The sequence below is a fragment of the Sturnira hondurensis genome, unplaced genomic scaffold, assembly GCF_014824575.4.
Source record: "Sturnira hondurensis isolate 20B ecotype Veracruz unplaced genomic scaffold, ASM1482457v3 Scaffold0018097, whole genome shotgun sequence".
In the NCBI taxonomy this organism is placed as follows: Eukaryota; Metazoa; Chordata; class Mammalia; order Chiroptera; family Phyllostomidae; genus Sturnira; species Sturnira hondurensis.
Window position 1 is genome coordinate 2,881,094 of NW_028090728.1, and position 19,031 is coordinate 2,900,124.

Consider the following 19,031-nt stretch of genomic DNA (forward strand, 5'->3'; position numbering starts at 1 on the left):
GCTCCTTCTCATTCTTTAGTTCTCAGAAGTATTTTCTGACCTTTCTAAACGCCATCACAATGTTTCATTTTTTTCATTACAAGTATTACTGTCTGAAATTATTGTTTACTTGTTTGCTTACTGTCTTACTCAGCAAACCAGAATTTCATATCAGCAAGCACTTGCAGTCTTGTTCACAAATACTCTACATCCCCAGCATCTGGCACAGGGCTTGAAACATATTAGACACAAAGTAAATGAGTGTTTAAAGAATTAAATAACATCACTAAGTGTAGCATCTCCACCCACTGCTGTGCTTTGCTATAAGGTAGGGGTGTCCAACCTTTTGGCATCTCTCCACCACACTGGAAGAAGAGTTATCTTGGGCTACACATTAAATACATTGCAACACGTAATCACACACAAAAAAAATTCAAAATGTTTTAAGTAAATTTATGACTTTGTGTTGGGATACATTCATAGATCATACATTCAAAGATCAAACCCACGCGGGGAAATCGATTCAGTCAACATACATCTTGAATGAAAATGGTTCTAAAAGTGTTTTTAGGTGGTTGAGGTTATTGTAAGAATTTTACAGGTGGGGAAAATCAGATGGAGGATTGTCAAATAAGTAGTCCAAAATGATTTCCCACCACTTAGTAGCTACTAAGTGGTGGGAAAGTGATGTGAACGCAGGTTGCCTGCCTTTCTCCAGTGTCTAAGTTTTACTACCTCGCAGGATTCATGCCAGTAGCTGTTAAGCGGGACCTGAATGATTTTGCCAAGAAAAAAAAACGGACGGCCATTTCTAGCAAAATCCGGAAAATATGTGCCAGATCATGAATTCACTTTCTTCCTTTGCCCACCGTCCCCATTAAATAAAGGGACTTCCCAAGTGCACGAAATGAAAGAAGGAAAGCTAACTTCCGACTATGGAAAGCAGCAGAACTGTTTCCAGGGTAACAGTAACCGGTTCCCAGGTGGGTGAAATCTCGCGGTGCTTGAACAGCGGAAGTGACGTTGGCCGCTCGTGAGGCCTCTGTGGATCCTCGGCGCCCCACCTCCTGAAGCGGACACCTTTTCCCGCGCGAGCTGGCTCTGGTAGTCAGGTCGCCCAGGGGAAACATGGCCTCTGCCCTGGAGCAGTTCGTGAACAGTGTCCGGCAGCTCTCGGCTCAAGGTGAGGCCCTGGGCCGGCCCTCCGGGCCGCGGGGACGGGCCTGTCTCCCCAGCCACCAGTGGGAGCGGCGGGACTGCGCTGGCAGTGTCGAGCCTGGTCTCCGGGGCCGGGCTCGCTGTGGCGCTTAGGCCAGGGCGGGATCCAGCGCGCCGGGTGCGGCGGAGTGGAAGCAGCCCCCTCACGCTCTCTGGCTCTGTAGCTCCCTCCCGCCAGGCCTTGCGCTTGGCAAAGCAGCCGCCTCTACTCCCGGGGCCCTCCGGGCCCCTCCTACCCACCCTCAGAAGCCTCGCTTGACATTTGGGGGCCGGTGACTTACGTCGGACACCTTCGCGAGCGCCCCTGGTCCCGTGGGCTCCCTTCACCCGCGGTGATTGGTGTCCTGGCCGCCGGTCCCCGCGGCGCCTCCGTGCCAGGCCGCGGGCAGCGAGCGTCAGGCAAACCTTTTCTGGGCTCCTTGGCTCAGAGGCTCTGCTTGGCGGCCCCTCGGCTGCCGCCCGTGCCTAGTTTAGTCCTGCAGGACGTACAGGAGCCTTCGCTCGTTGGACGCCGGTTTCTAGGGGTGCGGCTTTGACCATTTTTACTTTGCTTTTAATTTTCATGCAGTTTGGTTCATTCATCTCATGACTCAGTAGGCTCCGGACTGACAATTAAAGTCATTAGCTGCTGGCTGTGAAGTTACATTTATCCATCCTGTTTCTTCGTCTGTAAAACAAAAACAAGTCCATGCTTCGTGGAGCTGATAGGATTGAATGAGAGAAACCATGTAAAAGCCCTGGAACAGTGCCTATTATATGCAGAGTGCGATAAGTACAGTTAGCAATTGTCAACCGTCATTAATTCTAAGTTCTAGGAGCTGCGTGACCTTGGACAGTCACCATCAGTCTCCATTTTTCCCCACCTCACTGCTGTTGTGAGGCTCAAGGATCTAGTTAGGAAGACCTGCCTGATGAAATATTGCTGCCTTATTTTCCTTATCTTTGATAGAAATTAGGTTCACGGGTAAAGCATAGACTTTCACCCCGTATTATGAGTGAAGAACCTGTTCATTTATTCATTTGTGACACAAACAGTTCTATTTTCTGGGATGTAGTATGCTTAGAAGATTTGGGTTGGAATCCTGTCTCAGTCACTTCATGGGCAAGCCACTTAATTTCTTAGGTTTCATTAACAAGATGGAATTAGCGCTGTTGAGCCTCGGGAGGGATCACTTGCTTGAAAGCTCTGTGTACATGCTGTGTGCCAGACACGACTTTAGGAACAGTCTGCCAGGCGGATATAGATACACTTTTACTGCCCTTGGTTTCTGCACCTCACCTTCACATTATAGTACACGTTTGTGAGTGTTTTCTCCGTTCTTGTTCAAAATTTATAAACATGGACCTTCCATGAAGAGAATAACATAATTTCCAGCCTTCCCTGATTAGAGGAAATTTCACTGGCCATAGCCCTGGTGGGATTCATTGCAGATGTGCCCTGTGACACTTAAGCTTACTTTTGACCCTTCCCCTTGGCCCTGCAGTAGTTAATCTTAGGATTTCATGGTGACCTGGCTTTTAAGTCTCAGCTCAGCATTGATTATATAATTGGGGAGAAAAATATTGGAGTGAAATGCTTGTTTCTGGGTGTTTCAAATCATTGTAAACATATTTAGAGTAGTGGGTTTAAAGGGGGGCATTTAACTGGAAGAGGCTGCGTATTTCATACTTATCAGTGAGTCTTTAATAAAATGATAGTGAAATGCTATTTCCCAGTTCAACTTGTATTATTGTCTTGAAAAATCATATCTAATATGATCATGGATTTTTTTATTCTTGTTTTGCAATGCATGTGATAATAATGAAACATTTCCTTCATTTTTGGTAAAATCATCAAATTTATAAATATTAAAATAGAAGTCTCAGAAATTAAATTACTAAAGTTCCTAGCCACAGTCACTTGGATTTTAAGCATTACCATATGTTTTGGACTAAAAGACTCACTCCCCCCATTTGGGACTAAATGGGGTGCATATAGTCCGAATGCAGCTTACCTGGCTCACTGTGGGGAGGCGCAGCGGTGGAGCTGGGTCACAGGTTATTAAATATTTTACTGCATTTTTTTACTTCAATTTTTTCCGATTTTCCTACTCTAAAACCTAGTTGTGTCTTATGGTCCAGTGTGTCTTATGGCCCTAAAAATAATGATATATTACTTAAGTCATTTTTAATAAGGAAAAAGCACCCAGTCACAAATAGAAATAGCTGGTATGAGTAGTTCGAAGTTCAAAGTGTAAAAGGGACTGTTGAAGGAGGAAGTTTAAGAGATTGATGCCCAAGGGCTTGTATATACCTTCCACTCCCACCAGAATCACAGCTAGGGGGATATGAGAGTACAGAGTGTGGCCATAGTATTTATTATTAGAATAAACTATTAAAATCGGTAAGTCTACTTCAGAGTACCAATTTAGGCCTAATTAGATTCCATACTTTAGCTGTCATGGTGTTGTGGTATAAGGGAAAGAAGAATGGGTCCTAGGAGACTCTGCTTGTTGATTGATGGGCTGCTGAGTAAGCCATGTATTATGAGGCTGGAGAAATGAGACTCCCTCCACCTGAGTTTATGTGGACTTACCTAATCACCACATCCCAGGTGGTAGAAAAGACAGATATCCAGCCAAGATAGTCATGAGAGGAGTGGGTAGGTGAAGGTCCACGGGAGACCAGGCAGACTGTTGAGCAAATCATACAAGTCAGGTAGTGGAGGATGTGGGGAAAGATCACATGCATAGAAGCATAAAGGTGAAAGGATATAGAATACTGATTGGATTTTGAGTTTGATGTGACCAAAGAGGAAGTTCATAAAGGCAAGTAGCAGGATGAGGCTAGGGTGGCAAGGCACAGGAACCAGTTACTGGGCTGAGACATTTGGACTTCTTTTAATTTCTTCTTCCTCCTCCTCTTCCTCCTCCTTCTCCCCCCTCCTCCTCCCCTTCCTCCTTCTCCTTCTTCATTTGAAAGAGAGAAACATTGATTTGTTGTTCCACTTATTTATGCATTCATTGGTTGCTTCTTATATGTGCCTTGACCAGAGGTTAGACCCACAACCTTGGTGTATCAGGATGATGCCCTAACCACCTGAGCTACCCCGCCAGGGCGCATTTGGACTTCTTAAAGCCATTGGAGTAATTTGATTGAATTTTGCATTTTAGAAGGATCACGTAGGTACTGATGTAGAGTAGGGGTTGGAGGAAAGAGTGGACATTGAAAAGATTTGTGATGTAATTTAGATAAGAAATGATAAGGCAGGGGAGAGAGAAATGGTGCTGAGAGACTTAGGAAGTAAAATGAAATCATCTTTGGTGACATTCTAGATACAGAGAGGGAGCTGAGAGTGGTAGTGATAGTGTGTGCATAGTTCTGGCTTGGGGGACCAGAAAAGGGAATGTAGGAAAAGGAGAAACTTTCAAAGGCTAGAGGGATATGGGAGACTTGAGTTTTGAGTCTGGGTGGGGTCATTTCACTTCTGGTCCTTCTTGGTCCTCATCTGAAATGAAGGAGATAGAAGAAGTCATCTTTAGGTACAGTTGTCCCTGGCTGTATCGCCGTTCACTTATTGCGGCTTCACTGTATTGCGGGAACCCGCGATAGAGTGAAGCTGCAGTAAGTGAACCGCGATACAGCCAGGAACAACTGTATACTTCACTGGTGAGTACCCATATAGAATTTTATATGTTGTTAAAATTACGTAGGTTTAAGAGTGTAGAAAGTGTTTAAGAACATACGAAGTGTTTATAAGAGTGTGGGAAAGATTAATAAGAGAGTGGGAAAGGTTTATAGGAGTGTGGGAAAAGTTTATAAAACCTTAAAATATATAGAAATAATAAAATAAATATAATGCCGCTAATTGTGGATTTTTACCTATTGTGGGGGTCTCTGGAACATAGCTCCCACAATAGGTGAGGGATCACTGTATTTCTTGCTCTGAGGTATGAAATCTGGTTATGCTTCCTTTAGCTTGGTTAGTGCTATAACTGAGTGACATAGTGTTATTCCTGTTTTCCAGGGCAAATGACTCAGCTTTGTGAACTGATCAACAAGAGTGGGGAACTCCTTGCAAAGAACTTATCCCATCTGGACACTGTGCTTGGGGCTCTGGATGTACAGGAGCACTCCTTGGGCGTCCTTGCTGTTTTGTAAGGGACATCTCTTATGGTTTTGTTCTGTCTGAAACTGAACACTTTCTGACTTTATGTTTTTGGTGTAGGAAATAAACCATGTAAACAACATTGACCTCTTTTGTACAACTAAAGTCATCTCGTAGTATTACATTTTAGTTATTCCAGCTAATCATTGCTTATTAGGTTTTCTTGTTTTATTATTTAAACTTGTTTATATTTATACAAATTTTGAAATTTATTTTAAAAAACAAGTGGTCATCTCAATTGTGGGCACTGTAGTTTGTATTTTTGTGAACACTTTTATTTATATAGTCCATCAGATTGTTCACATTTTCTTTTTTTTAATGTATTTTATTGATCATGCCATTAGTTGTCCTATTTACCCCCCTTCATTCCCCTCCACCCTGCTCACCCCTTCCCCATCATTCCCCCCTTTATGTCCATGTGTCACAAGTTCTTTAGGTTCTATATTTCCCATACTATTCTTGCCCTCCCCCCGTCTATTTTCTACCTACCATCTGTGCTACTTATTCTCTGTACCTTCACCTCACTTATCCTCCCCCCACTCCCGTGTTGCTAACCCTCCATGTTATCTCCATTTCTATGGTTCCACTCCTGATCTAGCTGTCCTCTTAGATTGCTTTTTTTTAGGTGTGGTTGTTAATAACTGTGAGTTTGCTGTCCTTTCACTGTTCATATTTTTTATCTTCTTTTTCTTAGATAAGTCCCTTTAACATTTCATATGATAAGGGCTTGGTGATAATGAACTCCTTGAACTTCACCTTACCTGAGAAGCACTTTATCTGCCCTTCCATTCTAAATGAAAGCTTTGCTGGATAGAGCAATCTTGGATGTAGGTCTTTGGAGTTCATGACTTGGAATACTTCCTTCCAGCCCCTTATTGCCTGTAAGGTCTCTTTTGAAAAATCAGCTAATAGTCTGATGGGAACTCCTTTGTAGGTGACTGTCCCCTTATCTCTTGCTGCTTCTAGGATTCTCTCCTTCATTTTAATCTTGGCTAATGTAATTATAATGTGCCTTGGTGTGTTCCTTCTTGGATCCAACTTGTTTGGTACTCTCTGAGGTTCCTGGATTTCCTGGAAGTCTATTTCCTTTGCCAGATTGGGGAAGTTCTCCTTTATTATTTGTTCAAATATGTTTTCCAGTTGTGGCTGTTTCTTTTCCCTTTCTGGTACCCTATAATCTGGATGTTGGAACCTTTAAAGATGTCCTGGAGGTTCCTAAGCCTCTCCTCATTTTTTCGAATTCTTGTTTCTTCATTCTTTTCTGTTTGGTCATTTTTTTTTCTTCCTTCTGGTCCACTCCCTTGATTTGAGTCCCAGTTTTCTTTCCATCACTATTGGTTTCCTGTGTATTTCCTTTCATTTCAATTAATTTATCCTTCATTTGTTCCTCTAATTTGTGACTAAAATCAACCAGTTCTGTGAGCATCCTGATCACCAGTATTTTGAACTGTGCATGTGATAGGTTGGCTATTTCTTGGTCGCTTAGAATTATTGGCTCTGGGACTTTGAGCTGTTCTTGAACCATAATGTTTTGATCTGTTCATGCCTGTTACGTATAAGGGGTGGAGCCTTAGGTGTTCACCAGGGTTGGGTGACCCAGTCGCAGGGCTATGATGCTGTATGTGGGGACGGGGTCAGAAAGGGGCAATGGCGTTTATTCCACACTCTCTCTCAGATTTCAGTCCCCTTTGTTGTTCCTGCAAGCAAACTGGCCCCCCGGTGCTGGCTCCTGGGTTTGTGGGCCTGTGCACCCTCCAGGACCCTGCGGGTCTCTCCAGCAAACTCTCTGTGAGCCTGGGAGCCTCTCCCAGCACCTGGACCCAGAAAGTCTTTCCAATTGGTGCTTTCAGGCTCTAATTCCCGTCTCTAGGACCCTAGCCTGAGCGGTCTGTCTCACTGCTCCCTCCTTCACTTGGTTTATCTGCATTCGAATGTGTGACCGCTGTCAGCCAGCCGCCTTGCGCCTTCACTGGGTCTGTCTGTTGCCACCCCACACCTGGGATCTGCCAACAGCCGCCTGCAAGCCTGGGTTGGTCCGGCCTCGTTTTCCTTCCCGATCCCGCTCTACTCCGCCCCTCTTACTGGTCTGGCTGAATGGTCGTTGTTGTCGGACTTCTGTACAATTCAATTTTCTGTGTTTGGCTGTGTTTTTGTCACTAAAACTTTGTTGTCTTTATACTTGGTTGCTCGAGGAGGCACAGTGTTTCCACCTTCCACTTCCAACAGGAAGTCCATATTTTCTAACTTGGATATAAAATAGGGAAGCCCTGGCCGGTGTGGCTTAGTTGGTTGTGCATTGTTCCACAAAGCGAAGGGTCACTGGTTTGATTCCTGGTTAGGGCACATGCCTTGGTTGCAGGTTCAATCCCTGGTCACAGTGCATATGAGCTCCTTCCCTTTCCCTCTCTCTAAAAATAAATTAAAAATAGGGAAGAGTGACAAAACAGGGCATGGTGGAATATATTGAGTGAGCTTACCAGTGGTCAATAGCAGCATTGCTTTGAATTCTCTTCTAACAAGTTTACACTGTTTGAGACCAAATTAAATAGACCTTATTTCAGTTTGAGCTCCTTGTAACTCTGTGCACCCAGCAATAGAATTATATTCCTCTTGATATTTTAATATTAAAATTGCAATATTATGGTTTCATGAGAGTTGCAATAATATAAATAAACTGAGAAATTGTAGAGCGAGGGTCAGACTTTACTTGCACTGGGACTCCAGAGACAAAGATAGAGGTCAAGAATACAGTTTAGAGAAGAAACTTTGTCAGAATGAAAGGGTGGCAGAGGTGTTTAACCTGTGCCCCTTGGGCCACATGCAGCCCCAGCTGTGAATGCAGCCCAATATGTAAATTTACTTAAAACATTATGAGGTGTTTTTGTGATTACCTGTCACCGTGTATTTAACGAGTGGCCCAAGACAACTCTTCTTTATCCAGTGTGGTGCAAAGATGCCAAAATGTTGGCCCCCACTGGAGCTTTGCTCTGCCTTACCGTAGCCACTAGCTATATAAGGCTATTTAAATGTAAATTCGTTTTAAAGAGTTAAAGATTCTTTTCCTCAGTTGTACTAGCCACATTTCAAATACTCAGGAGCTCCTCTGTTAGGGCAGATGTAGAACATTTGTGTCATTGCAGAAAGTTCTGTTGGATGGTGCAGGCTAGTAACAATTTCTACGGCATGTTTGCTGATTAAAAGAACAGGTAGCAGTATGTTTTCTACACATAAATTCACATGTACAAACGGGTGGGCAGAAGCAGTTTTGCAGTTGTGAGTGAAAACACAGTTTATCCTTATTATTATTTTATTATTGTGTTATTACTAACCTACTTTTGTCCATATATATATATATACTGAGATATATACATAATATTCATGAAAGCATTTTGAATCTGTAAGGTGTTCTACTAATGTGTATCAGTAAAAGGAAACCTAGAAAGAACCCTGAACTTATTTCTGAGTACCCTGGATTTAAATTATGTTCTTCCATTATGAGGTATGTGGCCCTTTGCTTCATATTTTTATTTATAACATGGAATCACAATGCATTACAGGCTTATTGTGAAGCCCAAATGAGATTGTTTTAGGCACATTTGACAACTGGAAAGTGCAGTGATAGGTGTATGGTGACACTTAGTTGATTATTACTATGTAGCTGGAAGTACAAATTGAAAGATGTAGGAGAAATCGTGATGAGGCAAAAACACCCATTCCATTTACCTTTTTGAAATTAGTTTCAACTTTTTTTTTTAAAAAGAAAACAGCTTTAAATTTACTTGTAAGTAATGCCTGAGTGGTGGTAGCTTGTGTGGTTTCTTCCCCCAAACCTGTCTTTAACCCCCTCTCAGAGCATTCATTGTGGACAGTTGAAAGGCACCATCTGCCAAGTGACTCAGGATGGATCATATGAGGCCTCTCTCTTCTCAGCACTGCTAATTCTTCCTGTCCTGTTCATCAGATTGTTTTTTCTTCCGGATGGACCACGGCATCTCCGGAGTCCTGGCCAGCAGCATTTTTAACTTGAATAACTGTCAGTGTCTTGCTATGTGGCCTGGAGCTCTAGTGCCCAGTCAGCCTATTGTTTTAAGAGCAGGAAAAAGCAACAACTAGCTTTTAAACTGAGTGATACAGTCCTGACCACATTGGAGCTCAAATAAAAATATTTTGAAAAATTTCTGCTTAAAAGTTTATGTTCAGTTCTTTCACAAGTATTAGGATGACCTAATACTTGGCCTTATTTAAGGGAATTTTCTTTTTTGAAGGCTGTTTCTTTTTAAGAATATTTTTCTTAACTTCTTTTTGTGTGTCTGTTGTGATTGTTCAGAAAACCAGGTCAGGAGAATCTCAGAGACTCTGTTTCTTAATTTTTTTAAATGCTGGGACTCATTGTTGGATGGACTCCTGGCCTTGGTTGCTTCTATGTTTTCACCCTGTGAAACATCAAGATAAATGGATTCTTTCTCTTTATTCTAGATTTGTGAAGTTTTCTATGCCCAGTGTTCCTGACTTCGAAACATTATTCTCACAGGTTCAGCTTTTTATCAGTACTTGTAATGGGGAGCACATTCGATATGCAACAGACACTTGTAAGCTAAATCACATTTTGTTATTTTCCATTGAATGTATTTTGTCTGTCTTGTCATTTATATTTTTAATATTTTGTTATTGTATCTAGTTGCTGGGCTTTGCCATCAGCTAACAAATGCCCTTATGGAAAGAAAACAGGTAAGCGATGTTATTAAAGTATTTGTAGTACTATCGTAATATCTACCAAATACAGTGAACTAATTTGTTAAAGTTTCAGATTAGTACCAAGCATCCGAACACTAGGTATATGGTCACTTCAGAGTACTCACCCGCTTCGCTGTAAGGACAGCTAGTCCCTGCTGCAGGTGAGGACTGGGGACAGGGAAGAGGAGTGCCTCAGGGAGCCTGCGGGGCTGTGACTGTTCCTAAAACTACTGTTCTGGTGTCCTTCACGTTGTAATATGCCAGGGTGTGTTTTAAAACTTTTTGAACTTTTAATTATGACATAAATTTAGCTTTACAAAGAGTTGTAAGAATAATATAAACAATTCCCATATACCCTTCACCTAGATTCTCTAGGTAATTAACATTTTACCACACTTGCTTATCCTTCTCTCCTTTTTTTTCTGAGCTGTTGGAAAGTAAATTGCAGATATGATGCCCCTTATCCTAAATACTTCAATGAGTATTTTCTAGAAAATAGGACATTCTTTTACATATACAAAGTTCAGCATCAGGAGATGAATGTTGATAGACTCCTTTAACAATCTGCTGATCATTCAGATTTTTCCAGTTGTTTTGCTAATTTTTTGTAACAAAAAAAAATCTCAGTTCATGGGTAACACAACTTTTGTTTCCTTTAATCTGGAACAGTTTTTGGTCTTTAATTTTTGTGATATTAACATGTTATGATTTGGGTGTTTCTTTTTTATTTGAAATTGAACTTTAAAACTAGTGGTTTGGAGGAGACTGAAAACCAAAAGAACCAGTTGGTATTTTATAAGAATACTGAATGAATTGTGGTTTGAAAGAGATAGGTTAAAAAAAGTCAACAAATCTTTACTGAAAAAACCATGTAGTTATTCAGCTATTTTATTTATTTACTTTTTGAATTACACTTTATTGATTATGCTATTACAGTTGTCCCAATTTTTCTCCATTGGCTCTCTCTACCCAGCACCCCTACTCCCTCAGGTAATCACCACACCTTTGCTCATGTCCACGGGTCATTTGTATGAGCTCTTTGGCTACTCCATTTCCTGTGCTATACTTTATATCCAAGTTATTCAGCTGTTTTAGAGTCACATCTCCTGATCAGAAACTGACTGTCTATCACTTGACACTTGGTCCTTTTTATTAATAATCAGGGCAGGAAATGGTCCATTTGTAACTTGTGGTATCTGTTTCAGTAGTAATGTATCGTCAGGGAAGAGACGATGTTGTTGGAGAGCATTTGCAGATGATACCTAGACTGCCCTAAGGGAAAATGCCAGCCCCCTTAAACACAATTAAGTTTATTGAGCATCGGATTAGATTGCATCTGTTGTAAATAATTTGGATTTTTTTATTTGTTTAGATGTAAATATAATAAACTGTTGGGAAAGTAATACTGCTTTTGATTATTTTCTTCATTGTAAAAAACCTTTTTTTTTATTGAGAATTTTTTTAATTGATTTGTTGTACCACTTATTGATGCATTCATTGGTTGATTCTTGTATGTGTCCTGACTGACCTGGGATTGAACCCACAACCTTGGCATATCAGGCTGCTGCTCTAACAAACTGAGCTGCCTGGCCAGGGCCAAAAGCTTCATGATTTAGACAGTGGTGCTGAATTACTCTAAATGTCACAAGAAACGGCTTAAGAAAACATTTTCTGACTGAATTGGGACAGTCCTGAAAGAGTATGGAAACCTCATGTTGTTATTTAAAGGAACCTATCAATTAGTGTTATTTTTTATTTGTAAGTGACAACATAAGATCCAATGTGCTGCCATCTTTGAGAACTTATCTGAAAGAGATGTCATTTCTGACAGCCCCTGCGAGGCATTGGCATCCTTAAGCAAGCCATAGACAAGATGCAGATGAATACAAACCAGCTGACCTCAATACATGCCGACCTCTGCCAGGTGAGCAGCCAATGAGTGATAGACCGAATCAGAGTTGGGAGGTTGAATGTGGCTTTGCTTAACATCAGATTAGATCAATGAAGGCAGTTTGGTGGAGATTGATAGGTCCTAGGAGTTGGAATATACACGTACATCTGTTCTCTAATAAAGGAATTTTCAGCAGCTCCTGGATACAAACTGTGCTCTCCCAGTAAGCTTGTGATGTGAGTGGAACAGAGTTATTGATGCTTATTGATGCTTGTGACATTAAAAAAATTTTAAGTTATTTTCTTTTTTGAGGAATCTTGGAATCTGAAAATAGACACATGTAACTTTTTACACCTTGAAATGTTATAAATTTATTTTATTGTACATGATTCAAAATCAGGCAGGCAAAAGGTGGATATCTAACAAAGTCTCCCTGCTGCCCTGCCTCACTCGCCACATCTCAAAGGAAATCTGGGTCAGCAGTTTCTCGTTTTTCCTTCCAAAGGTAGTTTGTGGATGTATAAGCAAATATGCCTATATTTTCTCTCTTTATATAAATAGTAATAATCTGTATGAATTTTTATATACCTTGCTTTTTTTCTAATTAATGTATTTTGACGATGATTCCATATCAGTGCCTTATAGCTGCTGAGTATTCCATAATACGTGTTTGACCAGTTCCTATAGGGCATTTGGATTGCTTCCTTAAAGCATAACAAGATATGTAGATGATTTCAAACACATGTTCTAGTTTCAATGAAGATATGCCTTTTCCCTTTTTTCTTTATTTTTCATCCTTTGAAAAAAATTTTGTGATTGAAGTTCTTCATAAACTGCTCTGATAATAAATATACAGCTCAGAGAGTTTTTACCTATGTTACCATCATCCACATACCAAATGTTGCCATATGCTTGCCTTTTTTCTTTTTAAGAGAAAAACATCAGTTTGTCACTCCACTTATCTGTGCATTAATTGGTGGATTCTTATACATGCCTTGACTGAGGATTGAACCTGCAACCTTGATGTATCAGGACAATGCTCCAACCAGCTGAGCTACCCAGCCAGGGCTATGCTTGCTTTTTTGTTATACTATTCCCTACACTTACCTAAAGGATTTAGAAATTGAAAAAGTATAATCAAAGAAAAAACTTCCATTTTTAATCACACAGTGTTGATCTATTTCTAGTCCACTAGTTCAGCAAAGAGAAAAAGGACTTAAGTGTGTGTATCTGTAAACAGAATGGGTGCTAGGTAAATTAAGTGTTAGTTGAATTCATCTGTGGAGTACTTGTTCTCATGATTAGTCAGTCTTTTACAAAGAAATGCTAATTTATTTTGAATGCTTTAGAGAATGGAGTAGTATGTTGGACATGCAGACCATTTTAATCAATAAAATAAAGGTAAAAATGTATAACAATAATTTCTGGAACTTTCTGGAATCTGTGAATTTGCTCCTTCCAAAGCTTGCCAGAGTATAATTAAAATGACAATTTAATGCATTTTTTATAGCTTTGTTTGCTGGCAAAATGCTTTAAGCCTGCTCTTCCATATCTTGATGTGGACATGATGGATATTTGTAAAGAGAATGGGGCCTACGATGCAAAGCACTTTTTATGTTACTATTATTATGGAGGGATGATCTATACTGGGCTGAAGAACTTTGAAAGAGCACTCTACTTTTATGAACAGGTAATCTTATCTCTCTAAATGCCCCTAAAGTTGCTTTGAACTTTTGTGATCAAAGTCGTGCACAACTGGAGCTGATGGAGTTGAGGTCTCTGAGCTTCAGGTGCAAGTTCTTTCAAAGACTATTTCTCTGTGGCCATGTGAATGGCGATAGTCTGCTCCCAAAGTTGAAGGGCAGGAGCAGTAGAGGGATGAACACTATGACTGGGGTCTAACCTGGGCTTTGCCACTTCTACCCTCTCTGATTTGGGTTAAGTCCTGTATATCTCTTGACCTTTATAGCTTCCTTTGCATTCAGGGAAGAGATTCAACTGTTACATTTTATTTTAATAAATAAAACATTCTTAGGGTTCAATCAAATTCAAAGGATATTAAGTAGTACACAGTTAAAAGTCCCTCCCATCGTTGTCTGTGTCTGTGTAATGGCCTCTGGTATGTAACAGGATATATTACATAATTTGATATAATATTATGAAGGTTTACTTAGAGTTTGAAAATGAGATCTATAACATGGGTGGGGCAAAAGTAGGTTTGCTGTTGTGAGTACACAAAACACAGTTGATCTATTTTTTAATTATTATATTTTCTTTTTTTAAAGTTTTAAAGTATATTTTATTGATTATGCTATTTCAGTTGTCCCATTCTTTTTTCTCTCCTTTGTCCCCCTCTTCCTGATACCTTCCTTCCCTCCAGCATTCCTCCCTTAGTTCATGTGCATGGGTCTCACGTATAAGTTCTTTGGCTTCTCCATTTCCCATACTATTCTTAACGTCCTCCTGTCTATTTTGTACCTACTATTTATGCTTCCTTTTTTATTATTTATTTATTTATCTTTAGAGAGGAAGGAAAGGAGAGAGGGAGAGAAATATCAATGTATGGTTGCCTCTTGTGCGTCCCCCGCTGGGAACTGGCCTGCACCCCTGGCATGTGCCCTGACTGGGAATCAAACCGCGATCGTCTGCTTCGCAGGCCCGTGCTCGATCCACTGAGCTACACCAGCCAGGGCTACTATTTATGCTTCTTATTCCCTGTACCTTTTCCCCCCATTCTCCCCCCCCACCCCCCCATTGATAACTCTCCATGTGATCTCCATTTCTGTGCTTCTGTTCCTGTTCTAGTTGTTTGCTTAGTTTTTGTTTTTAGATTCAGTTGATAGTTGTCAGTTTGTTGTCATTTTACTGTTCATAGTTTTGATCTTCTTTTTCTTAGATGAGTCCCTTTAACATTTCATATAATAAAGGTTTGGTGATGATGAACTCCTTCAATTTTACCTTATCTGAGAAGCACTATATCTGCCTTTCCATTCTAAATTATAACTTTGCTAGATAGAGTAATCTTGGATGTAGGTCCTTGCCTTTCATGACTTTGAATACTTCTTTCCAGCCCCTTCTTGCCTGCAAGGTTTCTTTTAAGAAATTAGCTGATAATCTTATGAGAACTCCTTTGTAGGTATCTGTCTCCTTTTCTCTTGCTGCTTTTAAGATTCTCTTCTAACCCTGGCTGGTGTAGCTCAGTGGATTGAGCGCGGGCCTGCGAAGCACACTATCACGGTTCGATTCCCAGTCAGGGCACATGCCTGGGTTGCAGGCCAGTTCCCAGCAGGGGACCCACGAGAGGCAACCACACATTGGTATTTCTCTCCTTCTCGCCTTCCCTATCTCTCTAAAGATAAATGAATAAAATCTTTTTAAAAAAAGATTCTCTTCTCTTTAATCTTGGATAATGTAATTATGATGTGCCTTGGCATGTGCTTCTTTGTGTCCAACTTCTTTAGGACTCTCTGAGCTTCCTAGAATTGTATGTCTATTTCCTTTACCAGATCAGGGAAATTTCTTTCATTATTTGTTCAAGTAAGTTTTCAATTTCTTACTCTTCCTCTTCTGGAACCCCTATGATTAGGATGTTGGAGTGTTTGAAGTCCCAGAAGTTCTTGCGCCTCTCCTCATTTTTTTGGATTCTCGTTTCTTCATTCTGTTCCAGTTGGGTGTTTAAAATTCTTCCTTTTGTTCCAAATCGTTGATTTGAGACCTGGTTTCCTTCTCTTCATTGTTGGTTCCCTGTGTATTTTTCTTTATTTCACTTTGTGTAGCCTTCATTTCTTCCTTCATTTTGCAGCCATACTTAATCATTTCTGTGAGCATCCTGATTACCAGTGCTTAGAAGTCTGCATCTGATAGGTTGGCTATCTCTTCATTGCTTACTTGTTTTTGTGGAGGGTTTTTTTGTTTCCCCCCCAAAAAAAATTTTACTTATTTACTTTTAGAAAGAGGGGGATAAACATCCATGTGCAAGAGATACATCAATTGGCTGCCTCTCACACACCCTCAACTGTGGACCTGGCCACAACCCAGGCATGGGCACTGACTGGAAATCGAACCTGCAACCTTTTGGCTTGCAGGCCAGCACTCGATTCACTGAACCACACCAGCCAGGGCTTTTTGTGGAGTTTTGATGTGTCTTTCATTTGGGCCATATTTCTTTGTCTCCGTGTACGTGTTTTGTTATAAGGGATGGAGCCCTAGCTGTTTGCTGGGGCGAGGCAACCCACTATGCTGTGTTGTCCTGCTGTGTGTGGGGGAGGGGTCCAAGAGGGAACAGTGCTGCTTGATTGGATCTCGCCCAGCATGGAAGAGACTGGCAGTTTCTCCTGCCATCACAGCCCCCACAGGTTTTTACAGCCAGTGGTTCTAAGGCTTTATTTCCCCGCTCTGGAACCCTGGGTTGTGGGGTCTATCTGCCTCCATAGTTGTTCCTCCTAGTTTATCCACATGCAAATGTGGGACCGAGTGCTCTACCAGCCACCCCAGTCCTGTGTCCTATCCACCCTGGCTTTTTGTCTCCATCCTTTTTACTGGTCTGGATGAATATTTATTTGACTCCTTGGTTGTCTGACTTTATTACAAGTTTGATGTTTCTGGCAGTTCTGATGGTTTTTTTTTGTTTTGTTTTTAAATCAGTTGTTTCTTTCTTTTGGTTGTCCGAGGAAGCAAAGCATATCTTACCTATGCCTCCATCTTGGCCCGACTTTATTGTATTAATTTTCACACAAGTAGCTATAAACCTACTTTCACACTACCTGTACTGGCTAGTACTAGCATTTTAAAATAAATTTGTCAGAAGTTAATTAGTTCTTATTTTAGTTGTAGTCTATGTTAAAGTAATAAAAGATATTTCAGGCCTTCAAAGGAGCTTACACTTTAGTTGAAATGCTAACACATAAATACACAGGCATACATCTATGACTGAGTGTTGCCTCAGTGAGTGGAAATTGACAAGTACTACCAAGACAACCTCGAGAAAGGTCACCAGAAGGTGCTGGTGTCATTAAAGGATGCGTGTAGTCGGGTAAAATCTTCAAGAGTACACAATCAAGAATTTCAGTTCTATAGGAAGTGATAAACACATGCTTCATAACCACTGAATGCAGTATCATTGTGCAGTCCACCGTAATAACTGATCAGCGCAGTGACGCAGGAAAATATGCGACATACTTAGAAAAATATTTCTGTCACACATAATTGAACTATTAAAAACATTTTTATACTTATAGATGGAAGCCTTTTACCTGAAAATGTACTTAGTCACTAATGGCAAGCATTGTCTAGTGTGTTAGTCTCCTTCATGCCACTGTCTTTTTTTTTTTAATATATTTTATTGATTATACCATTACAGTTGTTCTATTCCCCCCCTTCATTCCCCTCCACCCGCACACTCCCTCCCCCACCATTCTCCCCCCCTTAGTTTATAACCACGTGTCTCAAGTTCTTTAGGTTCTGTATTTCCCCACTATTCTCACCCTCCCCCCTATCTATTTTCTACCTACCATCTATGCTATTTTCTGTGCCTTCTCCCCCCTTCTCCTCCTCCCACTCCCCTGTTGCTAACCCTCCATGTGTTCTTCATTTCTATGGTTCCACTCCTGATCTAGCTGTCCTCTTGGTTTGCTTTTGTTTTAGGTGTGGTTGTTAATAACTGTGAGTTTGCTGTCCTTTCACTGTTCATATTTTTCATCTTCTTTTTCTTATATAAGTCCCTTTAGCATTTCATATAATAAGGGCTTGGTGATGATGAACTCCTTGAACTTGACCTTATCTGAGAAGCACTTTATCTGTCCTTCCATTCTAAATGAAAGTTTTGCTGGATAAAGCAATCTTGGCTGTAGGTCTTTGGATTTCATGACTTGGAATACTTCTTTCCAGCCCCTTCTTGCCTGTAAGGTCTCTTTTGAGAAATCCGCTGACAGTCTGATGGGTACTCCTTTGTAGGTGACTGTCCCCTTATCTCTTGCTGCTTCTAGGATTCTCTCCTTCATTTTAGTCTTGGCTAATGTAATGATGATGTGCCTTGGTGTGTTCCTTCTTGGGTCCAACTTCTTTGGGACTCTCTGAGCTTCCTGGATTTCCTGGAAGTCTATTTCCTTTGCCAGACTGGGGAAGTTCTTCTTTATTATTTGTTCAAATACATTTTCCACTCGTGGCTGTTTCCTTCCCCCTTCTGGTACCCCTATAATCCGGATGTTGGAACGTTTAAAGATGTCCTGGAGGTTCCTAAGCCTCTCCTCATTTTTTTGAATTCTCATTTCTCCATTCCCTTCTGGTGGGATGTTTTGTTCTTCCTTCTGGTCCATTCCATTGATTTGAGTCCCAGTTTCCTTTCCATCACTACTGGTTTCCTGGACATCTCCCTTCATTTCAATTAGTTTAGCCTTCATATGTTCCTCTAATTTGTGACTATAATCAACCAGTTCTGTGAGCATCCTGATAAACAGTGTCTTGAATTGTGCTTCTGAGAGGCTGGCAATTTCCAGGTCGCTTAGGGTTATTGGCTCTGGGACTTTGAGTTCCTCTTGCGCCATCTTTTGGGCTGGTCGTGCGTGTTAAGTAGCAGGATTGGAGCCCTAGGTTTTCACTGGAGCAGGGCAACTGAGTCTCTGGGTTGTGACGTTGTATGTGGGGGCGGGGTCAAAGAGGGACAATGGCTTCCCTCTGGCGCCCGCCACCGCCGCCGCGACCCCCACCGCGACCCCCACCAACACCGCAACCACCACCGTCACCAGGGCCACGCGCCCCGCTCCTCGGCACGCAAGTGTGCTACCGCTGTCAGCCCTCCACCACTGGGTTTGCCCCCTGGGGCCTGTGTGGTCCGTCTCACTGCGCGCGAATGTGTGACCTTGGTCAGTCTCTTCCGCACCCCGACTAGTTCTGCCCTGCCTGACCCAGCTCCGCTGCTGGCTCCACCTCTTACCGTCCTCGTTGAACGGTTCGTAGCTGTCGGACTTCCGTATAATTCGGTTTTCTGGCCTCTGGGTGTGTGTTAGTTCTCCAAAACTTTTGTTGTATCCAAACTTGGTTGTGGGAGAAGGCACAGTGTTTCCA

General features: G+C 41.4%; 1 protein-coding gene across 3 annotated transcripts in view; it reads left to right on the forward strand.

Moving 5' to 3' along the window:
- The first annotated feature begins 1,002 nt into the window (after nt 1–1,002).
- Nucleotides 1,003–19,031, forward strand: part of COPS3 (COP9 signalosome subunit 3) — a 33,256-nt gene continuing 15,227 nt past the window's right edge. The window contains exons 1-6 of one of the 3 annotated variants that reach the window (XM_037068803.1): nt 1,003–1,162; nt 5,204–5,333; nt 9,821–9,933; nt 10,023–10,072; nt 11,910–12,002; nt 13,480–13,659. In XM_037068803.1, coding sequence (XP_036924698.1) covers nt 1,108–1,162; nt 5,204–5,333; nt 9,821–9,933; nt 10,023–10,072; nt 11,910–12,002; nt 13,480–13,659 — 621 coding nt within the window. In that variant the 5' untranslated portion in view covers nt 1,003–1,107. Of the gene's footprint in view, nt 1,163–5,203; nt 5,334–9,820; nt 9,934–10,022; nt 10,073–11,841; nt 12,003–13,479; nt 13,660–19,031 lie in introns of those variants that run through there. The other 2 variants (XM_037068804.1, XM_037068805.1) reach the window with 2 other exon arrangements.